This window comes from Hyperoodon ampullatus (assembly GCF_949752795.1).
Source record: "Hyperoodon ampullatus genome assembly, chromosome: 5".
Classification (NCBI taxonomy): Eukaryota; Metazoa; Chordata; class Mammalia; order Artiodactyla; family Ziphiidae; genus Hyperoodon; species Hyperoodon ampullatus.
In genome coordinates this window covers 20,060,853-20,084,017 of record NC_136918.1, presented here as the reverse complement: position 1 = coordinate 20,084,017, position 23,165 = coordinate 20,060,853, and the positions used below count along the sequence as shown (strand labels likewise).

General features: G+C 38.1%; 1 protein-coding gene across 1 annotated transcript in view; it reads left to right on the top strand.

Annotated features, from left to right (window-relative positions):
• Positions 1-16,383: 16,383 nt before the first annotated feature.
• Positions 16,384-23,165, top strand: part of GPR149 (G protein-coupled receptor 149) — a gene marked incomplete at both ends in the record, with an annotated part of 70,182 nt that continues 63,400 nt past the window's right edge. The window contains 2 exons of the mRNA XM_079705099.1: positions 16,384-17,400; positions 18,582-18,774. Of these exons, the coding sequence (XP_079561225.1) occupies positions 16,384-17,400; positions 18,582-18,774 (1,210 nt within the window). The remainder of the gene's footprint in view (positions 17,401-18,581; positions 18,775-23,165) is intronic.

Below are 23,165 nucleotides of genomic sequence, written 5' to 3'. Positions count from 1 at the left end.
GGACCTTGTTGTTTATCCATTCTATATATAATAGCTTACATCTGCTAGCCTCAACCTCCCACTCCAACCCTCTCCCCTCCCCCATCCCGTTGGCAACCACCAGTCTCTTCTCTATGTCCGTGGTCCTGTTTCTGTTTCATACATAGGTTCATTTGTGTCATATTTCAGATTCCACATATAAGTGATATCATATGGTATTTGTCTTTCTCTTTCTGATTTTCTTCACTTAGTATGATAGTCTCTAGTTTCATCCATGTTGCTGCAAATGGCATTATTTCATTCTTTTTTATGGCTGAGTAGTATTCCATTGTATATATGTACCACATCTTCTTTATCCATTCATCTGTTGATGAACATTTAGGTTGTTTCCATGTCTTGGCTATTGTAAACAGTGCTTCTCTGAACATTGGGGTACATGTATCTGTTTGAATTATAGGTTTGTCCGGATACATGCCCAGGAGTGGAATTGCTAGATCATATGGTATCTCTGTTTTTAGTTTTTTGAGGAACCTCCATACTGTTTTCCACAGTGGCTGCACCAACTTACATCCCCACCAACAGTGTAGGAGGGTTCCCTTTTCTCCACGTCCTCTCCAGCATTTGTTATTTGTAGACTTTTTAATGGTGGCCATTATGACTGGTGTGAGGTGGTACCTCATTGTAGTTTTGATTTGCATTTCTCTAATAATTAGTGATCATGAGCATTTTTTCATAGACATCAGGATTTTTTTAAAGTTCCCCCAGGTGATTTCAGTGTGTGTCCACTTGTGGTAGACTGCTGGTTCTGATTGGGGAAGCTGAGTGGATAGTGCTGATACTCACCAAGGAAAAGGGGAAGGTTTAAGAGAAAATCTGATACCATTTTCCCAGGCTAACTGTTCTCTATTGAATCCCCAAAGAAGCACACCAGACCTTATTTAACTAGCTTTTCTATAGTTTACTATAGGCAAACAGATGGAAAAGTAACAAAAGTATCAAAACATGAGCACATTATAAGGGCATCGAAACTTTGAAAATTCTCCATAACACTCTTTTCATTCTCTGAATTTTTAAAACTAATCTCCAAAAGCTCTAATGTCCTTCTGCTCTCCTCTTCCTTTTATTACTAAATATGGAATTCATCAATGCTCGCTCTTCATTTAGTCCACACTCAGTCCTTAATGTAGTGGGTAAGCACACAGGCTACCTGTGTTCAAATCTTAGCTTTACCACTTGCTAGCTCTGTGGGCTTAGGCAATTTACTGAACTTCTTTGGCCTCAGTTTCCCCATCTTTAAGTGGGAATAACAATAGGACCTACCTGTTAGGACTGACTGAGGATTTAAAGCATTAATAATTGTAAAGTTCTTGGAACAGTGCCTGGCACATGGTAAATGCCATGTAAATTTGATTAAATAAAAATTTTTTAAAGTTAGCATGGAGCATTTGGTGTATAAATCAAAAGGCAATTCAAGGGCTTCCTAGTACAAGGGAAGTAATTTGCACAAGGCGAGCCTCACTTGTGTCTCCAGGAGACACATACAACATTATAACTCCTGTAACTAGACTGTCAAGTCCTTGCAGACAGGTGCCATGGCTTACTCACCTTTGTATTCCCACGTTCTAGCACAATGCCTAGCCCATGGTAATTAATAAATATTCATTGAATAAATGAACTCATGATGGATTATTCATTTCATTCATTAAGTTTTACTCTGTGTAGAAAATAAGATCTCATATGGTATCTTCCAAGAGGAAATAACCAGTTTGGGGATGATGATTTAAGCCAAAGTGTCCCAAGATGAAGGTAGAAGATAAAGAGAACTGCACTACACATCCTACCTCATTTAGCTCTAGCCAGGAAATCAGGTAGGTCTGGGCCTGCAGAAGGATCTATCAGAGATTCTGGGAGGGGCAGAGGCAGGGAAATGTGGTTGGGACTGACATTTGGAGTGGAGGGGGAAAATAAAAAGACTTAGACAACCAGAAAATCATTGTGAAGCAGTTTTCATTAGCCTAGCAGAAGAATAGGGCAATTTTATAATATCAGAAATTCTGCCAAAGAAATTAAAGCATTATTTAAGACTTGATAGACTTGGAATCAGGGCCAGCTCTGCCATTAGCAAGCTGCTGACCTTGCATGAGTCACCTAGCCTACCGAGCCTCTCTAAGCCTCAGTTTCCTCCTCTCCAAAATAAGGCACTGACTAATGATCCAGAAGGTCCTTTACAGTTCTGTAGGTCTTTGATTCTAACAGCAGACTGAAAATTTAAGCTCTTCCAAGGAAAAATAATATACTTTCTTTTTAATTCATGGAGCTATTGCAGGGACTCTATATCTCCTTTCTGTGTGCAATAATACTATCTACTCTTAAAATTTATTCTGTTTTAGACATTCACTTGTAATGATATGGACTGACACCCAGCTTAGGATAATTAGCAAAAAATAGAGCTTAATGCATTAGACCAAATTTATTTTTAACTTTGAGTCACCCATCACAACTCTGTAACAATATGCTATGAAAATCATAACAGTCTCTAAAGAGTCTTTGTAAAAAATAGCTTGAAAATACTACAATACCTATTTAGTTCTTGAACAATTTATTAGTAAGCTTAAACGGCTGTACCCTTCATCTGAGTTACAGTTGCTCTTTAGGCTTACAAAAACAAAACAAAATAAAGCAAAACAAAACAAACAAACAAAACTGAACCACTAACTCTGAAGTGGGTAGGTAAGAAGAATGAGTCACAATTCTATGACTTTTATGTTTCGATGCAAATTGCACATATCACACCTAGGGATTTGTGTCAAACTCAGGTTTAAATGGTGGAAACTGATTTATCTATTTACTTGGTTCACAAAGGTTTGGAGCCTCTAGGCAATCAATCTAACTGTTTGCAAAAAGACATCAGTTATTTGAGATTTTTACCTCAAAACCTACTGTGCCCCCAATGTGCTATCTCTGATTATTGTTAAATGAAGTCTCGGTTGGCAGAAAAGTTCACCATACTAGGGCTCTTGATAGCTTCAGAGAAATACTTCATTAAATTCTAAAGCACTGAAGCCATACCTCCAAAGCACAAGCAAACCTCCAGAGTTTCCTTCAGAAATTACTCACAGCCCAACTACTATTGGGGCCATAAAAGGCATAGCATCAGAACCACAGAGCTAAGGTAGAAACCAGTTCTTTGCTCTGCTAACTCCTTAAGGAATATTTTCTTGTTATCAAGATCTCTAAAGCCCCACAAAATACCATGTTCCTGGTCTACATCGACTTCAGATAAACACTACAAACATGAAAGTAGTTCCCAGCAACTGTAATTCAGTTCTTGCTTTGACATATAGCTGGAGTCATTCTCAATGCAACATTTATCACATTGAGTATTTCTAAGCAATCCGGAAGGTTCATGCCACTTATCAATTTATCAATAGTTTTGCCCAGTTTGTACATGATGAGTCTTTTGTGTTGGAGTGAGACATTAAGCTAATGAATAAATCTAGCTGAACACACAGCATCTCAAATTCTACAACAGTTTTGTTGTTATCTACTTGCCATCATAAAAAATTGTTCTTTATTAAAAATCTCCTCTGAAGGAGAGTCAGGTGCTCATGATGGTGATTAAAATGCAGAGAATCATAAGCTTCCCAAAGAGAGATACTAACCAGAAAAAAATTCTATGGGGAAAATTACAATATATGCTGTAGTAAATTATTGTCGTGTACACACTGACATTTTTGAAGTACAACTACTGCAAAGGTTAAAGGTCTGTTTTCATATGCAAAAGGCAAATGATAGTGAACACTTGTAGCTATTTGTTAAATCAGCTATACTATATTAAGAGTAAAAAAGAACACAATGTAGGTGAAATTGCTTCGTAACCTGTAAATCACTTTACAAAGAAAAAAATTAAGAGCTATGTAGAGAAAAATACTGAGGCACATCATCATTTAAGGGTGCTGGGGTGTAATAAAAGATAAAGAGACCTTTTCTGTAATCCTCTGAGAAAACAAAAACTTCTAGTTATATGTTGCCTCTATGTCATTCATATTTCCACAAGTTCCTAAAAGGGAATTCTGTGTTTGGAAGCGCTACATGAGAAACGAAAAGAGAGAGAAAGACAGAGACAGAGAGAGAAGTAGAGAGAGAGAGAGAGAGAGACAGACAAAGTGAGAGGAAGAATCTAAAGGGCTAGAAGTTTCGTATATTGCATGTATTCTATTAATACGGGACAATATGGATGAACCTTAAGGACATTATGATAAGTGAAATAAGCCAGTTAGAGATGGAGCGATTCCTTTTAATTGATTTTGATCATCTTTTGTTTTTCTCGGTTTTCAACTATTGCAAAAATATTCTTTCCTTTTGTTATCACTCAAGAAACCTTGTTCATGGTATTTGTTTTTTTAGCAGAACTTCTTAATTTTGATGTAAAAAGCTGCATCAATATTTTTGCCTTATGATTTGTATGTTTTCAATTTTAATTAATAAGACCTTCACTTCCCTGGCTTCAGAAGAACTTAATAGTTTGCCTTTTATATTTAGGTCTTTGATCCATCTAAGATCACCTATATATATAAGATCAGGATCAATTCTTATTTTTCTCCATAGAGTTAGGTGATGATCCTTCAGGGGACCACACTTGTGATATAAGTTGTTATATAAATATATAAGCCTGTCTCTGAACTCTCTGTTCTGTTGCATTGGTAATTTATGTGTATTTTTTTAAAAAACATCTTTATTAGAGTATAACTGCTTTACAATGGTGTGTCAGTTTCTGCTTTATAACAAAGTGAATCAGTTATACATATACATATGTCCCCATATCTCTTCCCTCTTGCGTCTCCCTCCCTCCCTCACACCCTCCCTATCCCACCCCTCTAGGTGGCCACAAAGCACCCAGCTGATCTCCCTGTGCTATGTGGCTGCTTCCCACTAGCTATCTATTTTACGTTTGGTAGTGTATATATGTCCATGCCAAGCTGGGACAAAGTTTATATGTTTTTGTACTAATCACACTACCATTAGAACAATGGCATCATTGTATGAATTACTCCTTTTTTATGACACTGGCTTAGCTCTTCATTGACCTCTATCCTTTCAAATAAATTTACTTTATTGAGTTTTTCAAGAAATTCAACGAGAATTTAATTGGGATTATATTGAATACATAGATAAATTTAGGAAGAATTTATATCATTTTAATACTAAATGTTTTATAAAGAATCATGGAATATCTCTCCATTTATATAGGTCATCTTCTATGATCTTTTATTAAAGTTTTCAAGTTTTCTCTAAATAGGGCTTGAGTGTCCATGGTTAAATTAATTTCTCAGACATTTCATGATTTTTACTGCTTCAAGGATTTAAATTATGAAAATATATATTTTATTACACTTTTTTTTAGCATCTTTATTGGAGTATAATTGCTTTACAATGGTGCATTAGTTTCTGCTTTATAACAAAGTGAGTCAGCCATACATATACATATATCCCCATATCTCCTCCCTCTTGCGTCTCCCTCCCACCCTCCCTATCCCACCCCTCTATGTGGTCACAAAGCACTGAGCTGATCTCCCTGTGCTATGCAGCTGCTTCCCACTAGCTATTTTACATTTGGTAGTGTAAATAAGTCCATGACACTCTCTCACTTTGTCTCAGCTTACCCTTCCCCCTCCCTGTGTCCTCAAGTCCATTCTCTATGGCTGAGTCTTTATTCCTGTCCTGCCCCTAGGTTCTTTAGAACCATTTTTTTTTTAGATTCCATATATATGTGTTAGCATACAGTATTTGTTTTTCTCTTTCTGACTTACTTCACTCTGTATGACAGTCTCTAGTTCCATCCACCTCACTACAAATAACTCAATTTCGTTTCTTTTTATGGCTGAGTAATATTCCATTGTATATATGTGCCACATCTTCTTTATCCATTCATCTGTCGACGGACACTTAGGTTGCTTCCATGTCCTAGCTATTGTAAATAGAGCTGCAATGAACATTGTGGTACATGACTCTTATTGAATTATGGCTTTCTCAGGGTATATGCCTAGTAGTGGGATTGCTGGGTCATATGGTAGTTCTATTTTTAGTTTTTTGAGGAACCTCCATACTGTTCTCCATAGTGGCTGTACCAGTTCACATTCCCACCAGCAGTGCAAGAGGATTCCCTTTTCTCCACACCCTCTCCAGCTCATTACCCTTTCTAGTTGGTTGTTGCTCCTATTGATTTTTTAAAATGAATCCTTTGCCCAACAATTGAATTCTCTTTTTAGTTGTAATCATTTTTCTGTGAGTTCCTTTGCTTCCTAGGTTTATGATTATATCATCTGCACATAATAATTTTCTTTCTGAACTTCCACCCAGTCCAATCTCTTGTTTGTATTTTTTCCTCATAGCATTGGCTAGGACCCCCAGTAATATGTTAAATGGTAATGGTAATCGTGGACATACTTGTCCTGTTTCTATTGGGAGATAATTATCCATGCATATCTTGCATCTCTGTATGTCTTGCAAGCAGAGACACTGACTGTCTTTTTATATTTTCTTTTTAGTGATATCTGTATCCAAAATAAAAGGCAGACTTGCTTACAGCCTTGGAAGAAAGGGATAGTGTCTCCCTCCAGAGTGAAGGACAGGCATACTTACTGCTCATGATAAACTGTTTGTGTTCCTAAGCTAGTTCAGGGTTTCTCTCCTGACACAACCTCCATTGTGTGTGCAGGTGTCACCTGGCTCTCTGCATGTGACCCTGTGGGAATTTGGGCTTGGGAAACTGGCACAAGAAAATACTGATATTCTACTGCTATTGTTGTGAATAATAAAGTCCTTTGCTTCTGAACCAGGAATCCCCTTATTCTGCCACGAAACTGCAGCAAGTTAACTTACAAGCTTGCAAGTAGGGTAAAATCTACAAGTGTTTGTAATAGCCCCAAACTGACAACAACACAAATGTCCATCTATGATGGAATTGACACATAAATTGTAGGTTATTCATAAATCTGGAATTCTATATACCAAAGAAAAAGAACCACTATATTAAAAAACATGGATGAATCTCACAAACATGACATTGAACAAAGGAAGCTAGACTCACAGCAGCACATACGTTATCTTTCCAAGGAAAATTAGTCTACAATTATAAATTAGAAGTCAGACCCTAGTTACCCTTGGGGTGTATTGTTGGAGGGTGGTTCAGTGGTAACTGGAAGGGACACTTGGGGGCTTCTGACATCCTGGTCATGTGTTTCCTCATCTAGGTGCTGTAACACAGGTGAGCTCACTTTGAGAAAATTTATTAATTTGTGTGTTTATCATTTGCACACCTTTCTGTATGCATGTTATAGAATTTATAAAAATATATATTATTTTATAGGCTAGGAATCAACAGAAAATAATCTGTATAACAAAACAGAGATTTGAAAATAGACACAATTCATATAGGAAATGATTATAACTGTATCTTAAAGGTGTCATAGCAAATCAGTTGGAAAAGGATAGACTATATAAAGTTATGTTGGAGCAACTGGATACCTACTTGGGAAATAAAAATCAAGCAAAATTCTTTTCTAAATCCTTGTACCAAAATATATTTAACAGGAAAATGTTAAATGCAAAAGTGATTCCATACTAGTATTTTAAAATGACCTAATTTATTTTACACTTCTGATGTGAAGTATTTTGTGTGACACAAAGGAAACTGTCAATCAGTTTGCCTTAAAAGAAAAACTCCTTTTAAAAATAAGCCATAAAAAGATTAACAAGTACCCTTGAGAGATTATTTCTTAGACCCTGCTTCTCCCCACTCATGAAGTCTTCAATTACCTCTAAGTTGTTCAGTGACAAAATTTGTTTTGAACAAAATGGGAGAATGACAATGTTGAACTTTATCTGAACCCTTTGCTCCCAGAAAGCAGTTCTGGGAAATGGCTAAATCCAAAGACCCACCATATTCTGGCATTTCCCCAAATAAAACCCACCTCCATCCTTACCAATAATTCCTCTGTTACTTCCCTCAGTACAAACAAGACCCCTTCCTTTTCTTTGAGTTATTTCTCATTAATGAATGTTCTCCCAATTGCAATAGCCTGAATAAAATAATTTCCTAAAAAATTAATCATCAGTAAAATCATAATATAATTGACAAATTCATAACAAATATCTGAACATATGAAGTTCTTATTTCCTTCACACCAAAAGACATTTATAAATCAATATTTTTTAACCTAGCAGATGGAGCAAAAAATTTTAAGCTTTCATAGTGCTCAGTACTGGTGAGAATGTGGGAGAAGCAGGCAGTCAATATATTTGGGTTTATGCTACCATTATTGGTGCAAATTTTTGGTAGGCGCATAGACAAATATGTCAAAATTAAAGCAACTTTGGCCCAGCAATTTCAACTTTAAGAATTTACCTTGTGTATGTACTTACAAAAAGGTGCCTTGATATGTGTACAGTGATGTTCACTCAACATTATTTTTTTAGAACAAAACAATAGGGAAAAAACCTTACACATTCTTTCATAAGGAACTAATTAAATAAATTATAGTTCACTTATATAACCAAATATAAAACATCTATATAAATAATAAAGAAGTGCTGGTATGAAGTGATTTCCAAAATGATTTCATCCATAAAAAAAGGTCAGTATGATTACATATGTGTATAGATTCCATTTTTGTGCACACATGAAACTTCTCATAGTCATCACTTCTGCACAGTAAGAGCAAGGTTTTCTTCTGTAGTTTTGGATGGGGTTTTCTGCCATACCTTTACAGTTACATTTCACCCATTTTCAGGTCTGACTTACTGGCTGTCATCTCCAGTCCTTTCTGGAACAAGTCAATTTTAAAATATAGAATCTGTGTCTATCAGTTTGTCTTTATCTCTTACCCTGAACCTTGCTAGGCCAGCCATATTCCCTCCAACTCCAATGCCTGTCACCACGAGTACCATAATATATCAGCCCAGATACCTCCAATCTACTATATATTCATTCATTCTCATTCTCTCTCTCTCTTCCCCCATCCCTGCCATCCCTCCTTTCTCTATCCTCTCTTCATTGCACATTTTATTAATTTGAGCATCAAATTTAGAAATAGCACGATTGCTTGGTGACTTTATGGTTCTGATATGCATCAGACATGGAAGGAAAGGAAGGAGATAAATGCTCCATCACAACTGCTTCCCCTTTATTGTCATCTACCAGAGAACCCTGAGCTGGTGCTAGTGTAGTCTTTCACTTCAAAGGAAACTGCCAGTTTCAGAGATAAGTATACTAGAAACTCATTGTTATTTATTCTAACCTTTTATGGTGCTTTTCATCTGAGCTTTTCAAATTCTTCAGGACAGGTATTATTTTCCTGTCTATGAAGATAGAGGAACAAAGCCATAGGTGAGATGAAGTGGCTTGCTGAAGGATTCAAAGCAAGCCTGTTGAGAGTTAGCAATCATTCTGGTTGTCGAGTCCGGCTTCTCTACCACAGTGACCAGAGGATCAATATCACTTTTCACCTCTGCAGGACTACTATTTCTAAGCCCTTACCGTGACTCTCTTTCATGCGAGATTTTAAAAATACTTCATAAATACATAACCTTTTCATTTCAAATACACCCAAAACCTGGGGTATTTCTCACTACATAGCCCTGAGACACTGCTACCCCTGTGAGTAAACACAAATGAGAAAAAGGAGGAAGGTGAATTTAATTTCCACCTCAGTCACTGAATTACAGCATCATCTTCAACAAGTGATTTTGCTTGTATGCTCTAACGTCTCGGCTGTAGAGTTTGGATAAAACTTCACTTCTTAGGAAAGTAAGAACTACTGAGATAATTTCTTTAAAACCCTTGGAGCTCAATGGTACTAAATGAAAAGAAAGAACAGGCAGCCATCTGTATCATTCTATTACTGAGTTAGGACTTCAGAAATTTGTATTGCCTCAGGAAGTTGTCTTCCCCAGCAATCCCTCTGATTTATTAAAGCTCACAGAATGTTTGCAAAGGCAAGAATAGAGAATAGGAAAGAAAAATAAACCACACACAATTTTGCCTCTATAAGCGAGGGGTGTGTCTCTGAATAACCTGAATAAAACCTAACGTCTTCGTTTACAGGCAGTGTAATTTTAGGTGGGTTATTTACTCTCTGTGCCTCAGTTCCTTTGTTTGGAAAGTGGGATTAAAACTAATACTCACATCTTAGTATTGTGAGTGTTAGTTAATTAGTTAATACATGTAGTTAACTTTATTAGAAGAATGTCCAACACATTATAAGAACTAAAATTGTGTTAGCTGTTGCTATTATTTTTGTTATTGATACTAATTATATAATTTATATATAAATATAATATATAATTTATTATATAATATAGTATATATTATTATATATGTTAGAACACATAAGATGTGGGTTTGTCTAAATCTCACAAATGACCCAAACATTCTATCAATTGGAGTTACTTTGCACTGAAATTTTCCTGTTTTGGATAAACCAAGAATCAACATATTTTTTTCTGTAAAGTGCCAGATAGTAAATATTTTTGGCACATTCTCTGTCACAACTACTCAGGGTTCAACTCTGTTGTAGCTTGAAAGCAACCACAAAAAGACTTAAACAAATGGGTGTGGCTATGTTCCAATAAAACTTTATTTACAAAAACAAACCATAGTTTGCCAGACCCTAAAATAAACCAAGAAATCTTTCAAAGTCATTGTTTTTACTTAGTGAAGTGAACTGGGACCTTAATAAGGAAATTACTCTTCCTGCCAAAAGACATGAGAGAAAACATGTTTCCCATTACTGCGCCCCAGATATCACCTCAAGGCAAGACAATGATACTCCTACAGGACAGAGTGGTCAGATTAGAAAGCAAAGCCATAGCACTGAGAGAGAAGCCACTCCTACGGCAATGAGTGGCATTCATTTTGCAAAGGACTGGAAAGAGCAATCATCTTTGAGAACATGGTTGATGAAGGTTTGGTACTTAGAGTGAACCTTGAGCCTTTATAGATGGAGAGACTGAGAAGTTTCTGAAATACTAAGGAAGGCTTTATTTAAAAGGCAGCAAGGGGGCTTCCCTGGTGGTGCAGTGGTTGAGAGTCTGCCTGCCGATGCAGGGGACGCGGGTTCGTGCCCCGGTCCGGGAAGATCCCACATGCCGCGGGGCGGCTGGGCCCGTGAGCCATGGCCGCTGAGCCTGCGCGTCCAGAGCCTGTGCTCCACAATGGGAAAGGCAGCAAGGTCCCAGCACACACTGGTATGAGTCGTGAACAACGTGGAGGTGGTGGTGGGGCTGGGGGGGGATGGTCACGTAAAAATTAAGGATCAGCATAACATGGGCCATGCGGGATGAAGAGAAATCTGGACCAGAACCAAGAACTACGCTCATAGCTACTTAAGAGATTTCACCAGCTCCCTAGTGAAAAGAAACTAAAAAATAATATCAGAACTGCTTCGTATATCACTTATAGTCATAGTACTGAGCTGAGGATATTATTCTATCCTCAAGATACTGAGATGTTGAAATAATTTCTTTGAAACCTTGTAGCCCAAAAAATAAGGTACAGGGGCTCTCCTGTATTACTTCATTACTAATTCAAGACTTGGTCAATTTGTTGTGCATAAGGACATTCTCATCCTAAGCATTAAATATATATTGTGTGGACTCCCTTGGGATGAGAGATTATTTTCAGAGAGGAATTTAGGGAAGAAGATAGTATGAAAAATAACTAGACCATGAGCTTCATAAGAGCAGGAACTCTAATGTTCTGTTTACCACTAATGCACATTATCTGAACTTTAGACACTCAAAACAAATGTTGAATGAATGAATGAATGAAAGTTTACACTGTATAATTATGGTTAGAATAACTATATATTATTTATATTTTTATTCTATGGAGTGGATTCAGTCATTCTCAATCCACTCAATGATTCACACAGCTCTATATTAAAACTCTCCTCCAGATACGGTCTTTACTATATGACTAGGTGGGCCTTCAGAACTACCATGGTCAAGATCTTTGCCCAGAATGAATAAAAAGAGTGACCATTAACAGTAAACCTATTTCTCTCTGTAACTGTTCTACATTAACATATATACACATTCATATATATATGAAGTTAGTCTCTCTGACTTGGCGCCAACTTAAATTGTGTCCTTATTAAAAGTTATTAGGCAGTTTTAAATATTGTACATTTCTGAAGAGACTTTGAAAAAGAAGAAAATAAATCACAGCATTTGGGCTCTCCTATGACACCAAATTGCTAGTGACTTTTTTTGGAAACTATCAGCTAAAGCAGAGTGTGCATATGTTTAATACAATCTGGATTTTACATATATATATTCATATATGTTATAAATTTATATGTGTATTATATATATTTATATTCATAAATTCTAGACTTTATATATTATGTATATGTACGCATATGTATTGGATAATTTATGATATCTTTTGCTTGAGCTTTGATGATAAGTTAGTAAGAGTCGTAACCTGGGCCAGTCCTTTAAAATGTTTTGGTTACATCCTATATTTTTAGAAACAAAGAAACGTTATATCTTCATGATTAAGTTTATCTGCTTTTTTTTTAATTTTCATAATACAAGACTAAATGTTTCCATCTGATTCTGTGGTTACTTTTTTATTGCCAAAGCTCTGCATTGTAAGGATGTTATTTAACCGTATTCAGCCAGAATTTTTTATGCTGTTTCCTACTTTTTGAGGATTTTCAGATATGTAGACTTTTAGAAAAATGAGTTGCCTGCAGTGCTTTGCAAAGGTACAATTACATCAAGGACTTCATAAACTAAAAGCCTAACAAAACTTTTTCCATGAAATTCTCTCTAGGTTGTTTTAGAGTCTCTAATGCTATATGTTTCAAAGTAACCAAAGCAGCAGTGGGACAATAAATAACATCTTCACTTAAGCCGTTCTGGTATAATCATAATGTCAATTTAAATTAATTTAAATTTGCATTATTAAGTAATTTGAAGATAGGATTTTCAATAATTGAAGATATAAAGATTTATCATAAATGAGACAGAGGAGCAAGGCTCATTCACAAGAACAGAGTAAATTTAAGGCACAAAGGGGCTTCTTAGAAATCTTTCTCCCCAGACTCCTAAATGTTATCCTGGTTATTTGAAAGGCATTTAGGGTGATTCTTTTTTTTTTTTTTTTTTTTTTAGCTCAGGAGGATATTGCAAAGAAAATGAGATTATGGCTAAGGGGAAGGCTTACAACTTTCAAAAAACTCATGTATAATATACATATGTATTATATATATATACACAAGGTATGTATATATATATATATATTATATATATTATAAAACATAAAGCTTGGTAAAAGGTTGTTTATAAACTGCAACTTTGAAAAATGAGATATTTCAAACACGCTTTCTGAGAAAGAAAAACAGAAACAAAACTTTATAATTGTCAACACTCCTTGGAAGTGCTCCCAATGAGGTGCTAAGAGGGGGCAATTAGAAAATGTGTGAGTGTTGTGATTAAGAATGCAAAGCCATGGGCTTCCCTGGTGGCGCAGTGGTTGAGAGTCCGCCTGCTGATGCAGGGGACACGGGTTCGTGCCCCAGTCCGGGAAGATCCCACATGCCGCGGAGCGGCTGGGCCCGTGAGCCATGGCCACTGAGCCTGCGCGTCCGGAGCCTGTGCTCTGCAGCGGGAGAGGCCACAACAGTGAGAGGCCCGCGTACCGGAAAAAAAAAAAAAAAGAATTCAAAGCCAGGCTACAATTTTAACAACTGGCTCTACCGCTTACTAACTGTTGGGGCAACTCTATACCTAACCATATTAGGATGAGTTGAGTTACCATCCAATAACAATCAACCCCCAAAACACAGTGACTTACACAACAAACTTTATTTCTTACTTATACAAAACTTACTATAGGTTCTCACAGCCTTCCAGGGAGCCATGATCCTCCAGTTGGCCTAACATTCCAGGCTGCTTGAATCTTATACCTTCTTCATATTGACAAAGGGCCTCCATGTCACAGCAGGGAAAGAGAAAGCATGGAGAACCCACACATCAGTTCAGTATTGATTATTGTGAAGTAGGTAGAAAAGAAAACTAAGATAAAGTTAACCTGAACTATTTAAAAATTATATCATTCAATTTTAGAACTTGAAAGGACCTAAAAATAATCCAGTCAAGTCCCTTTATTTTACAGATGTGGAAACAGATACCCAGAGAAAGTATAACAATTTTTGCCCAAGTTTACACAGACAGCGGTAGCACAGTTTGGAATCAAATTCAGATTTCTTTCCTAGCTTCCTGCTGGCTGCAATTCCACCACCAGCCTTTGGAAATGTACTTACACTCTTGTCCCTTCTGTCATCTCGTAGAGACAAGGGAAGCATGGTGGTTAGGTGTCCTGTCCCTTTTTAAAAATATATTTAATAGAAAACCCAGAGATGATGGTAATGACAGAAGGAATGTCCCCAGGCCTCAAGTGGTATTGTGACAGCCATTATTTATTTCCACTCATTGCATTTGAACAATGTGATACGTATTATCCAACCCCACTAAAACTCCAGGGTTAAATACCATATGGAAAGGTAACCCAGAGCCTTCTTAATCACTCTGTGCTGCAAGGTCTATTACTATCAGTAGGAAGAGCCAGAGTGCTGAGCTAGCTGTCACAGGTGGCTGAGTGAAGGGGAAATCAAACAATATGTCAAGATAAGTGAAGGGCCCACTGTTTATTGAAGGTTATAGCTGGCAACGACTAATACAATTACTTTTCCCTTGAACAGATTCAGGTTCAAAATGTAGCTTCAGTTACCTCTAAAATGAAAGGAATGTTCAGAGTTCTATTGCCACTTTATGTACTTAGACCATTACCAAATGAATGTTCTCCTTTCCCTTTCCCTGCTTTCCTTCAGACTCCAGCACTGTGTGTGGAAAGACAGCCCTCAGGTCATGAGGCTGAGCTGAGGAGGAATGCTACCCCAAAGCATCCTGGGATATGCTGGACCAGAACTATTGCTGTCTGTTACTTCTTTGCTAAACCACTCATCTTGCAAAACCAACGAGGTGGGAGGGAGACGCAAGAGGGAGGAGATATGGGGATATATGTATATGTATAGCTGATTCACTTTGTCATAAAGTAGAAACTAACACACCATTGTAAAGCAATTATACCCCAAAAAAGATGCTAATTAATTAATTAATTGATTAATTTTAAAAATGAGTTCAGAGACTCAATTGTTGCACAAAACACCCCAATACTCTCCTTAAAAATTCTTTTGTGAGATAACTTCCTTTTTACTCCCTATATAATGCCCTCTGACTTTAACAACTAGAAATATTATTTATTCAAATGGAAGCTTGCTTACTTTATGACATTGACATAAAATAGTTACATGGCTAAAGTTAGAGTGGCTCCACCCAAAGATTCTGCAAAATCTTGTTTAGTGTAGTGAGGACCATAATGACATTCTTACTAGTAAGTACAATACATATTTTTAAAACAAACAAAGCTGGTACCTCCTATTTTCTTAAAAATGGCATTGATGATATTCTTCCTCCAGTGGCTTATGGAGCAGAGAGGTCTAGATAAGAGTAAAAGCAGCCCCTTAGTAGAGTAGCTTGGACCTCTCAAAGCGGTTATTTGTCATTCACATCAAGCCTGAGCAAGTATTTGGGTTAGTTTTATATGTCAAAACCGAAGGGGAAGGCTTAGCAAAAACATTGTCTCTTGCTCCGAATAAGGCAGGCTGAGGAGATGTACATCATTTTGCTCACACACTGAACTCCCCTCCGTTTCGTTCCTGCTTCTCTCCTGCTTGGAGCTGACTCCTCCTTCCTGCAGCTCTGATTGAAGAACACAGCGGTTCTGATGGGGAGCTGTGCTCAGTGACTCACTCCCTCTCTCATTTTCTCTCTGTCTCTCTGTCTCTGAACCGGCAAAGCTGAAAACTACCTGATAAGCTCTCTGCCTTTGAATCCAGCTGTGGAACCAAATGCATCATTTTACTGCTCTTAAAAACTGAATAGAGTTTGATTACCTCAAGCCAAAGCTGCTTTGCTCCATAAGAAGGACCCGAAAGGACCCACACATCATTGTTTTTCAATCTACTTGAGGAGCTTTTGCTTTCATGCCTGAAACTTGCTGGTTTCAGGAGGGAGTTTTTGGTTTGTCTGTTTTTAATTGAAATGTTGAAAAGTTTCTTATTGCTGCTTTAAGTGGAACCTAATTTTAAAATATGGGTTGAGTCAGATCTAAAGGAGACTTGTCTGACCATTTTCTGCCGGGACTGACTGGTGAACATCTTGAGGGAAACTTGGTAGGAGATAATGAGATCTGATTTGCAACTAACAGCCATGCTTAATTTTGAGAATATTTATAGACTCATTGAAAAAGAAATTAAATATTGACCAAGGATAATGTCTGTATTTCTCAGTAACTTATCAACAAATGACTCTAGCCTGTGGAAAGAAAATCATAATTCGACAGATCTTTTAAATCCACCAGGAACCGTGAATATCTATCTTTTTTGCCTGACATGCTTACTGACTCTCGCAGGCCTGGCAGGCAGCATTTATTCACTAGTTTCCCTAATGAAAACGCGGAACAGAACTGTTGTGTCCATGCTTGTGGCTTCCTGGTCTGGGGATGATCTCATGAGCGTCTTGTCGGTGACCATCTTCATGTTTCTGCAGTGGCCAAATGAGGTCTCTGACTACTTCCAGTCTCTGTGCACCACCTCTGCCTTACTATATTTATGCCAGGGCCTCTCGAGCAACTTGAAGGCGACTCTCATAGTCTCCTACAACTTTTACGCGATGCACAGAGCTGTGGGGAGCCAGGCAGCCTCCAGAAGATCCGGCCAGGTGCTCGGCGTGGCGCTGACGGTGTGGGCAGCCAGTCTGCTGCTCTCCGCGCTTCCTCTGTGCGGCTGGGGCGCCTTTGTACGCACGCCTTGGGGCTGCCTGGCCGACTGCTCCAGCTCCTACGTGCTGCTGCTTTTCGCTGTGTACACTTCGGCCTTCGGACTCCTCGCCGGCCTCTCGGTCCCCCTCACTCATCAGTTGCTGTGTTCGGAGGAGCCGCCAAGACGCCACGCCAACTACCAGGAAATTTCCCGCGGAGCTTCCGCTCCAGGGACCCCTTCAACGGGGGGGAGAGTGCTTTCCCTGTCCCCAGATGATGCTCCAGGCTCGGCCCTGCGGTGCTCTGGAGGATGCTCCCCGAGCTCGGACACCGTGTTTGGACCGGGTCTGCCCGCGAGGGCAGGGCTGAGGCAGGGGCCGGGGCGCGGTGCTACCGCTGTGGCTGGAGCCTGCAGGCGTGAGGACCGGGGGACTCTCTATGGCACCAGGAGCTTCACCGTGAGCGTAGCGCAGAAGCGCTTTTCTTTGATCTTAGCGATGACAAAAGTCACCCTTTGGCTGCCCATGATGGTAAAAGTGCGGTTGCTCACAGCGCGCGGGGGGACGGGGAGTGTGCCAGGCAGTATGAGTGCGTGTTGAGACCAGCGTCCCCGGTTTGGAGGGTCACCCAGAGACGTGCATTAAGTCCGCTTACCAATGTATCTCGCTTGGTTTTAGAGAAGCACTTGGAGGAAGGCAGTTCACGAGTAGGACTAGCAGGCGCGAAGCCTTTGCTGCTAAGTGCTTCTCGGTTCAAAACTGCGGAGGAGGGGCTTCCCTGGTGGCGCAGTGGTTGGGAGTCCGCCTGCCGGTGCGGGGGGCGCGGGTTCGTGCCCCGGTCCGCGAGGGTCCGGCGTGCCGCGGAGCGGCTGGGCCCGTGAGCCGTGGCCGCTGGGCCTGCGCGTCCGGAGCCTGTGCTCTGCAACGGGAGAGGCCACAACAGTGAGAGGCCCGCGTGCTGAAAAACAAAACAAAACAAAACAAACTGGGGAGGAGGATGGGGATCGCTTTCAGTCGTGGGAGACTTAGTTTTCTGAGATCTCTCATGGTCAAGGGTGTCCTTTTCTCTCGTACCGATATCTGGGAGTATTCAGAAGAGAAGGGAGGTAGTAAATGGGTTTTTGCCCCCAATCTTCTGTCATGCCCTTCTCTCTGCTCCATTCCTCCCTGGTAAGGACGCCGCCCATCCCCAGCAGGGAGACAGGAGAGGAGTGATCAGAAGTAGAGACAGCAGAAAGTAGACAAAACAGGCTTTTGTTCAAGCCTCCAGGAAAAAGCCCAGCTGAGAGGTGGCAGGTGGTGCCCTAGTGTGACAAGCATGACCTGGCAGAGGTGAGGGGCCAGGGATGTGACAAAGGACATCTGGAGTACCAGGTACAGGTTTCACACATGCTTGCCTGTTTTCTGGAATAGCATTTTCTGTATTGTGACTGTGCTTCCCTGGTGGAAACTTGAGCAGGCAGCTAGCACAGACCAGGCTGTCAAGAGTGGAAACCCTCAAAGCCTGTGCAGTCTGGAGCAGCTGGCCTCCTCCCAAGGATTCCCAGGAGTCCATCACCAAAACTGAGGATGCCAGCCCAGGAGTAGAGCTTCTGGCTCTCAGACAGGAAAGGGCCCCGGAGAAGGGAGCTGGGGCAGCATGCTTGAGGGAGAGGCTTGGCAAAATGGAAAATGTTATCCTAGGATAGGTCTGAAGCTCTCTGCTTTTGCAGATCCACATGGTGGTCCAGCACGTCGTGGGGTTTCAGAGCCTTCCCTTGGAGACGCTCAGCTTTCTGCTAACCCTCCTGGCCACCACTGTAACTCCAGTGTTTGTCTTGTCCAAATACTGGACACACTTGCCCTGTGGCTGCATCATCAACTGCAAGCAGAACACACATGCAGTGACGTCTGATGGGAAAAAACGTAAGTCCTGAACAGTGCAGAGTTTGGGAACGATATGCATATGGTCAAATACAGAAAGGTGGTCTACTGAGGGAGTTGCCTTAGTAGGGGATGAAGAGTCCAAGGACAAATGAAGTGGTAAATAAAGGGAAGAAATTATAATGTGAAACAATTATTAGCACAGTATTGGAGTAAGTTTTAAATGAGGCAAGTTTAAAACAACTCTGTGAACTGCTTGTACATTGAATAATTATTTTAGGTAAGAAAAAAAGAGAATTCATTCAACACAGCATGAAGTCAACAAAGGCCTTTAGGTGTTATATCTACCATAGCTCTTAGCCTAGACTAGAAAGTAACTCCCCCTCCCAAGTCTACATATGAGAAGTCTGCATCTTTGAAAAGTTAAATACTCATTATATTAAAGTTCATTATTGTTGAGTGGAACAGTAAAGAAAAGCATTTTCTTTAGTTTGCTGCTTATATTCTTCCAGGGTTTTGGAAAATTTTCAAAGTAAGCAATAGGAGTGACTAAAAACAGTTCCAAAACAAATTTTAAGTGTTTGCCTCTGCTTTTAGAAAACATACATATATACATAAAACAACCCCACAAACACCTATAATTTCAAAAAAGGACAAAGGTGGCAGAGTTTGTCAATGTATGTTCATGTATGAATCTAGCCATGCCAGTTACTTAAAACAAACAAACAAACAAATAACTATGTTCTAAAGAGTACCTCTAGACCAGGAGTGCGGTCAATTATAAAACTCACTAGAGTGTAATTGTTCCTATTCTGAGACAGGAAAAGTTGAAGAATGACCTGTATATTTTGACTCTGCCAGGAAGGAAAAGGATATTTTTTTGTCATTCCAGACAAAAGATAGGATGTTCTACCATTTAATAAATCCAAGACTACATTAGTGTATGCTGAATTAACTGATCCATTAATTGTCCTTTGCTCAGAATAAGCAAGTATATTATTCTTTAACAGAGAAGAAAGAGTAAATAAAAACAATCCATCTTAGACTATTTTAAGGCTATGAAAACTGGAGACTATTAAAGAATATTCTGCAATCAATTCTTCAACAGGTTTATTTTATAAACATTAAATAGTCATGAACTGGTCATTTTCCATGTATTCATGACATTTAATGTCTAGATAATTTTCAAATGACCAGAAGATTTTTTTTAGTGTTAAGGATGCCATGAAGTTTTATTGTTAATAGATGCCAAATTCATCTATGCCCTTAAAATAAAATAACCATGGAGCTTGTAATAAGTATGTGCTTTTGGATATTAATATCCAGAGCAACAGTGATACAGAAAATTAATAATAAATCTTTTTGAACCACATAGAAGAACATAGAACATATAAAAATCACTTACAAGCCTGAAAGTTCTACCATTCTATCAAACATTGATATTTTGTCACTAAATTAATGAACTAACCCCATCTTATAGTATTTAAAATTGTGAGAGAGACAAGAAGAGTTTAGGGCAGTCATTTTTAACAACTAAAGGGCACCTCTATCAGAGCTGAAAACAAAGCAATGCAACAGATCTATCACTATAAATGGTCTAGGAAGCACTCTATCTTAATACTGCAAAATAGAAGAAACTACAGCAGGCTAGCAGAATCAATAATCATGCTAATATCTCATGTTTGAAATTAGAACCATGCCTTTCAAGATCAAAATAATATTTTTCCTCTAAAATTATCGTTGCCCTTATTTGTATTTATTTTAAAATTTCAGGGAAGGTGTTGAAATGTGAGCTTAGAGAGGCATGGCTTCGAAAATTAAATGTTGTGAGAAATGTTAGTTTACAATGGCTCCATTCTCTTTTTTTTTTTCTAACATCTTTATTGGAGTATAATTGCTTTACAATGGTGTGTTAGTTTCTGCTTTATAACATAGTGAATCAGCTATACATATACATATATCCCCATATCTCTTCCCTCTTGCATCTCCCTCCCACCCTCCCTATCCCACCCCTCTAGGTGGTCACAGAGCACTGAGCTGATCTCCCTGTGCTGTGGCTGCTTCCCACTAGCTATCTATTTTACATTTGGTAGTGAATATATGTCCATGGCACTCTCTCACTTGATCCTAGGCTCTGCCACAGGAAAAATTATAAGAATAAGAATGATGTACTTTCCTTGTCTGAGGATCCACCATAAATTTTCCTATTGCTAGGATGACACAAAAACAGAATTTTGAAACTCCAAAGATGGCTCATCCTCAGGTGGGCAGGTGCTTGATCGGTTATAGTACTTTGATTCTATGTAGTTATAGTACTTTGATGGCTCCAGTGTCACATTTAAGCTTTTTCTCCGTAACAAATTAATATCCCCCTTTTACATTCTTTTGCTGGGAACTCCAGAATAAAGAAAAGGAAAATATTTTTTCCCAACTCATATTTACCGTAGGTTCATTTTGGTGATATAAGCATAATTCTATACATCTCAGCTTCACTGTATGGATACTGAGAGACATGCAGCCAGAAAATGAATGTCAGTAATGGAAAATAATTTCCAGAAATAATAGTTATCTCCTGTTTTCAACAATAATCTGTATTACTAGTGTCTCAAAACAAAAGTGGCTTACAAAAAGATGGTTTTAACACAGAGGTCTCAGGTGGTAGACATATGGATTGGATATGGCTTTCAGACCCATTTGGTTTGCATGACATGATGCGTTTTTTTAAATTAAATAAACAGTTAAAATATTTTCTATAAAAATCAGATTTTCAGCTTCTGTTTTTTGACAAAGTCAAAATATCTGGTGACATGTTACTCTGAAGAATTATGTACATTTATAAGCTGATATAATTACTTATGTCTAAAATTGTCATTAGTAAGATGTGATTAAAATCAGAAGACTAGAGCTATTTTATGCCTTATCCATGGTTTTGCTTTTCAGAACAAATGTGACATTATACTTATTTTTCATAAGTGTACTATAGACTTCAAAAGACCCTGACTCTATTCTGATGGTCTTTAAGTTTCTTGTAAGTTACTAGTCAAATACTGTCAACTCTGTTATGTTGTTATAACCTATTACCTTCATTGGTTAGTCAGAATTTACCTCTAGTGTTAAGGAAAAGTCAATAACAAGATATGTTTCTATTATTTACATTTCATAATTAATGTACTTCCCTTAACTTAAAGATAACACATCAGGGACATTCTGCTTCCATTAACATATTTCTCTCATGGATCTGCTTAGCAGTAAAGCAATTTCACATAGAGGTTAATGACTCCAATTCTGGAGTCAGCTTTAAATTAAAATCTCTTTACCAGGTAAGTAATCTTAGGTAGGTTTCTTCTATCAGCCTCAGTTTTCTCAAATGCAAAATAGAACCAATATGCCTTTTATTATGTAGGGTTGTTGTTTTGTTAAATGTCATGACCTATGTACATAACTGTCCCTGGAATGCTCTAGTTCCCCACTGTATCTTTCTCAATCACACTTCCTTCTCATAGCCTACCTCAGACTGCTTCTTGCACCCAGTGATGTGGAAGTAGATTCTCCATCAGCACATTCTGCACAGTTCTTTAAAAACCTTACTCACTTTTGCTTTATATATTTCATAGTTATAATACACAGCTAATAAAATATATAGCCACAGATATCCATTTATATGATAAAATTGGCATTTTATGACAGTTTTTGTTTGCTTAATATCCTTGAATTGACCACTTGTCACTATAATTTTTTTTAGAGAAAAAGGAAACCCAACAATAACTAAAACGTCCTTTTAGTTCCTTCAGCTTTCACACTATTAAAGTAACTTTAAAATTCTAATTTAATTTTACTGGACTATATTACTAGAAAAAGTTAAGTAGTACAATAAATGAAATCGTGTATAATGTTAACATCTGTTTCTACTTTTCCATTTTCTTTGAATAGAAATTTTTGTTTGTATCCTGGCTCAATGAATGTTTTGGCTCAAATAATGAATGATACCTATAAATTCTCTTTCAGTCAGCAGAATTGGTGTATAAATCTTCAGTTCTGAGACAATTTCAGTAATAGAATCAGCATATGAATGACATGAGGTTGTATTGTAAAATGAATCAAATTTTACCTGTTGTTCTCATAGAAATTTTATAGTTTTTAATAAATTTTTCCACCAAGGATAGCTAAATGTGTGCTATAAAACACAGAACTATCCAAGTAGAAAAAAGTTTTGAAATGAGCCATGTTTGAAAGATGAAAATCAAAACATTACGTTGAATTTTGTCTACCATCTTGATATAGCTTCATTCTAAATACACAAAAATTATCTAGTATTTAATGACATTCACATACAACAATTGTATCACTTCTGTCACATTCTCATGTGTTATTCTACTAAGACTTTATACAGTATTCACCAAACAGTAGTGCTATATGTAAGATACCATCATATT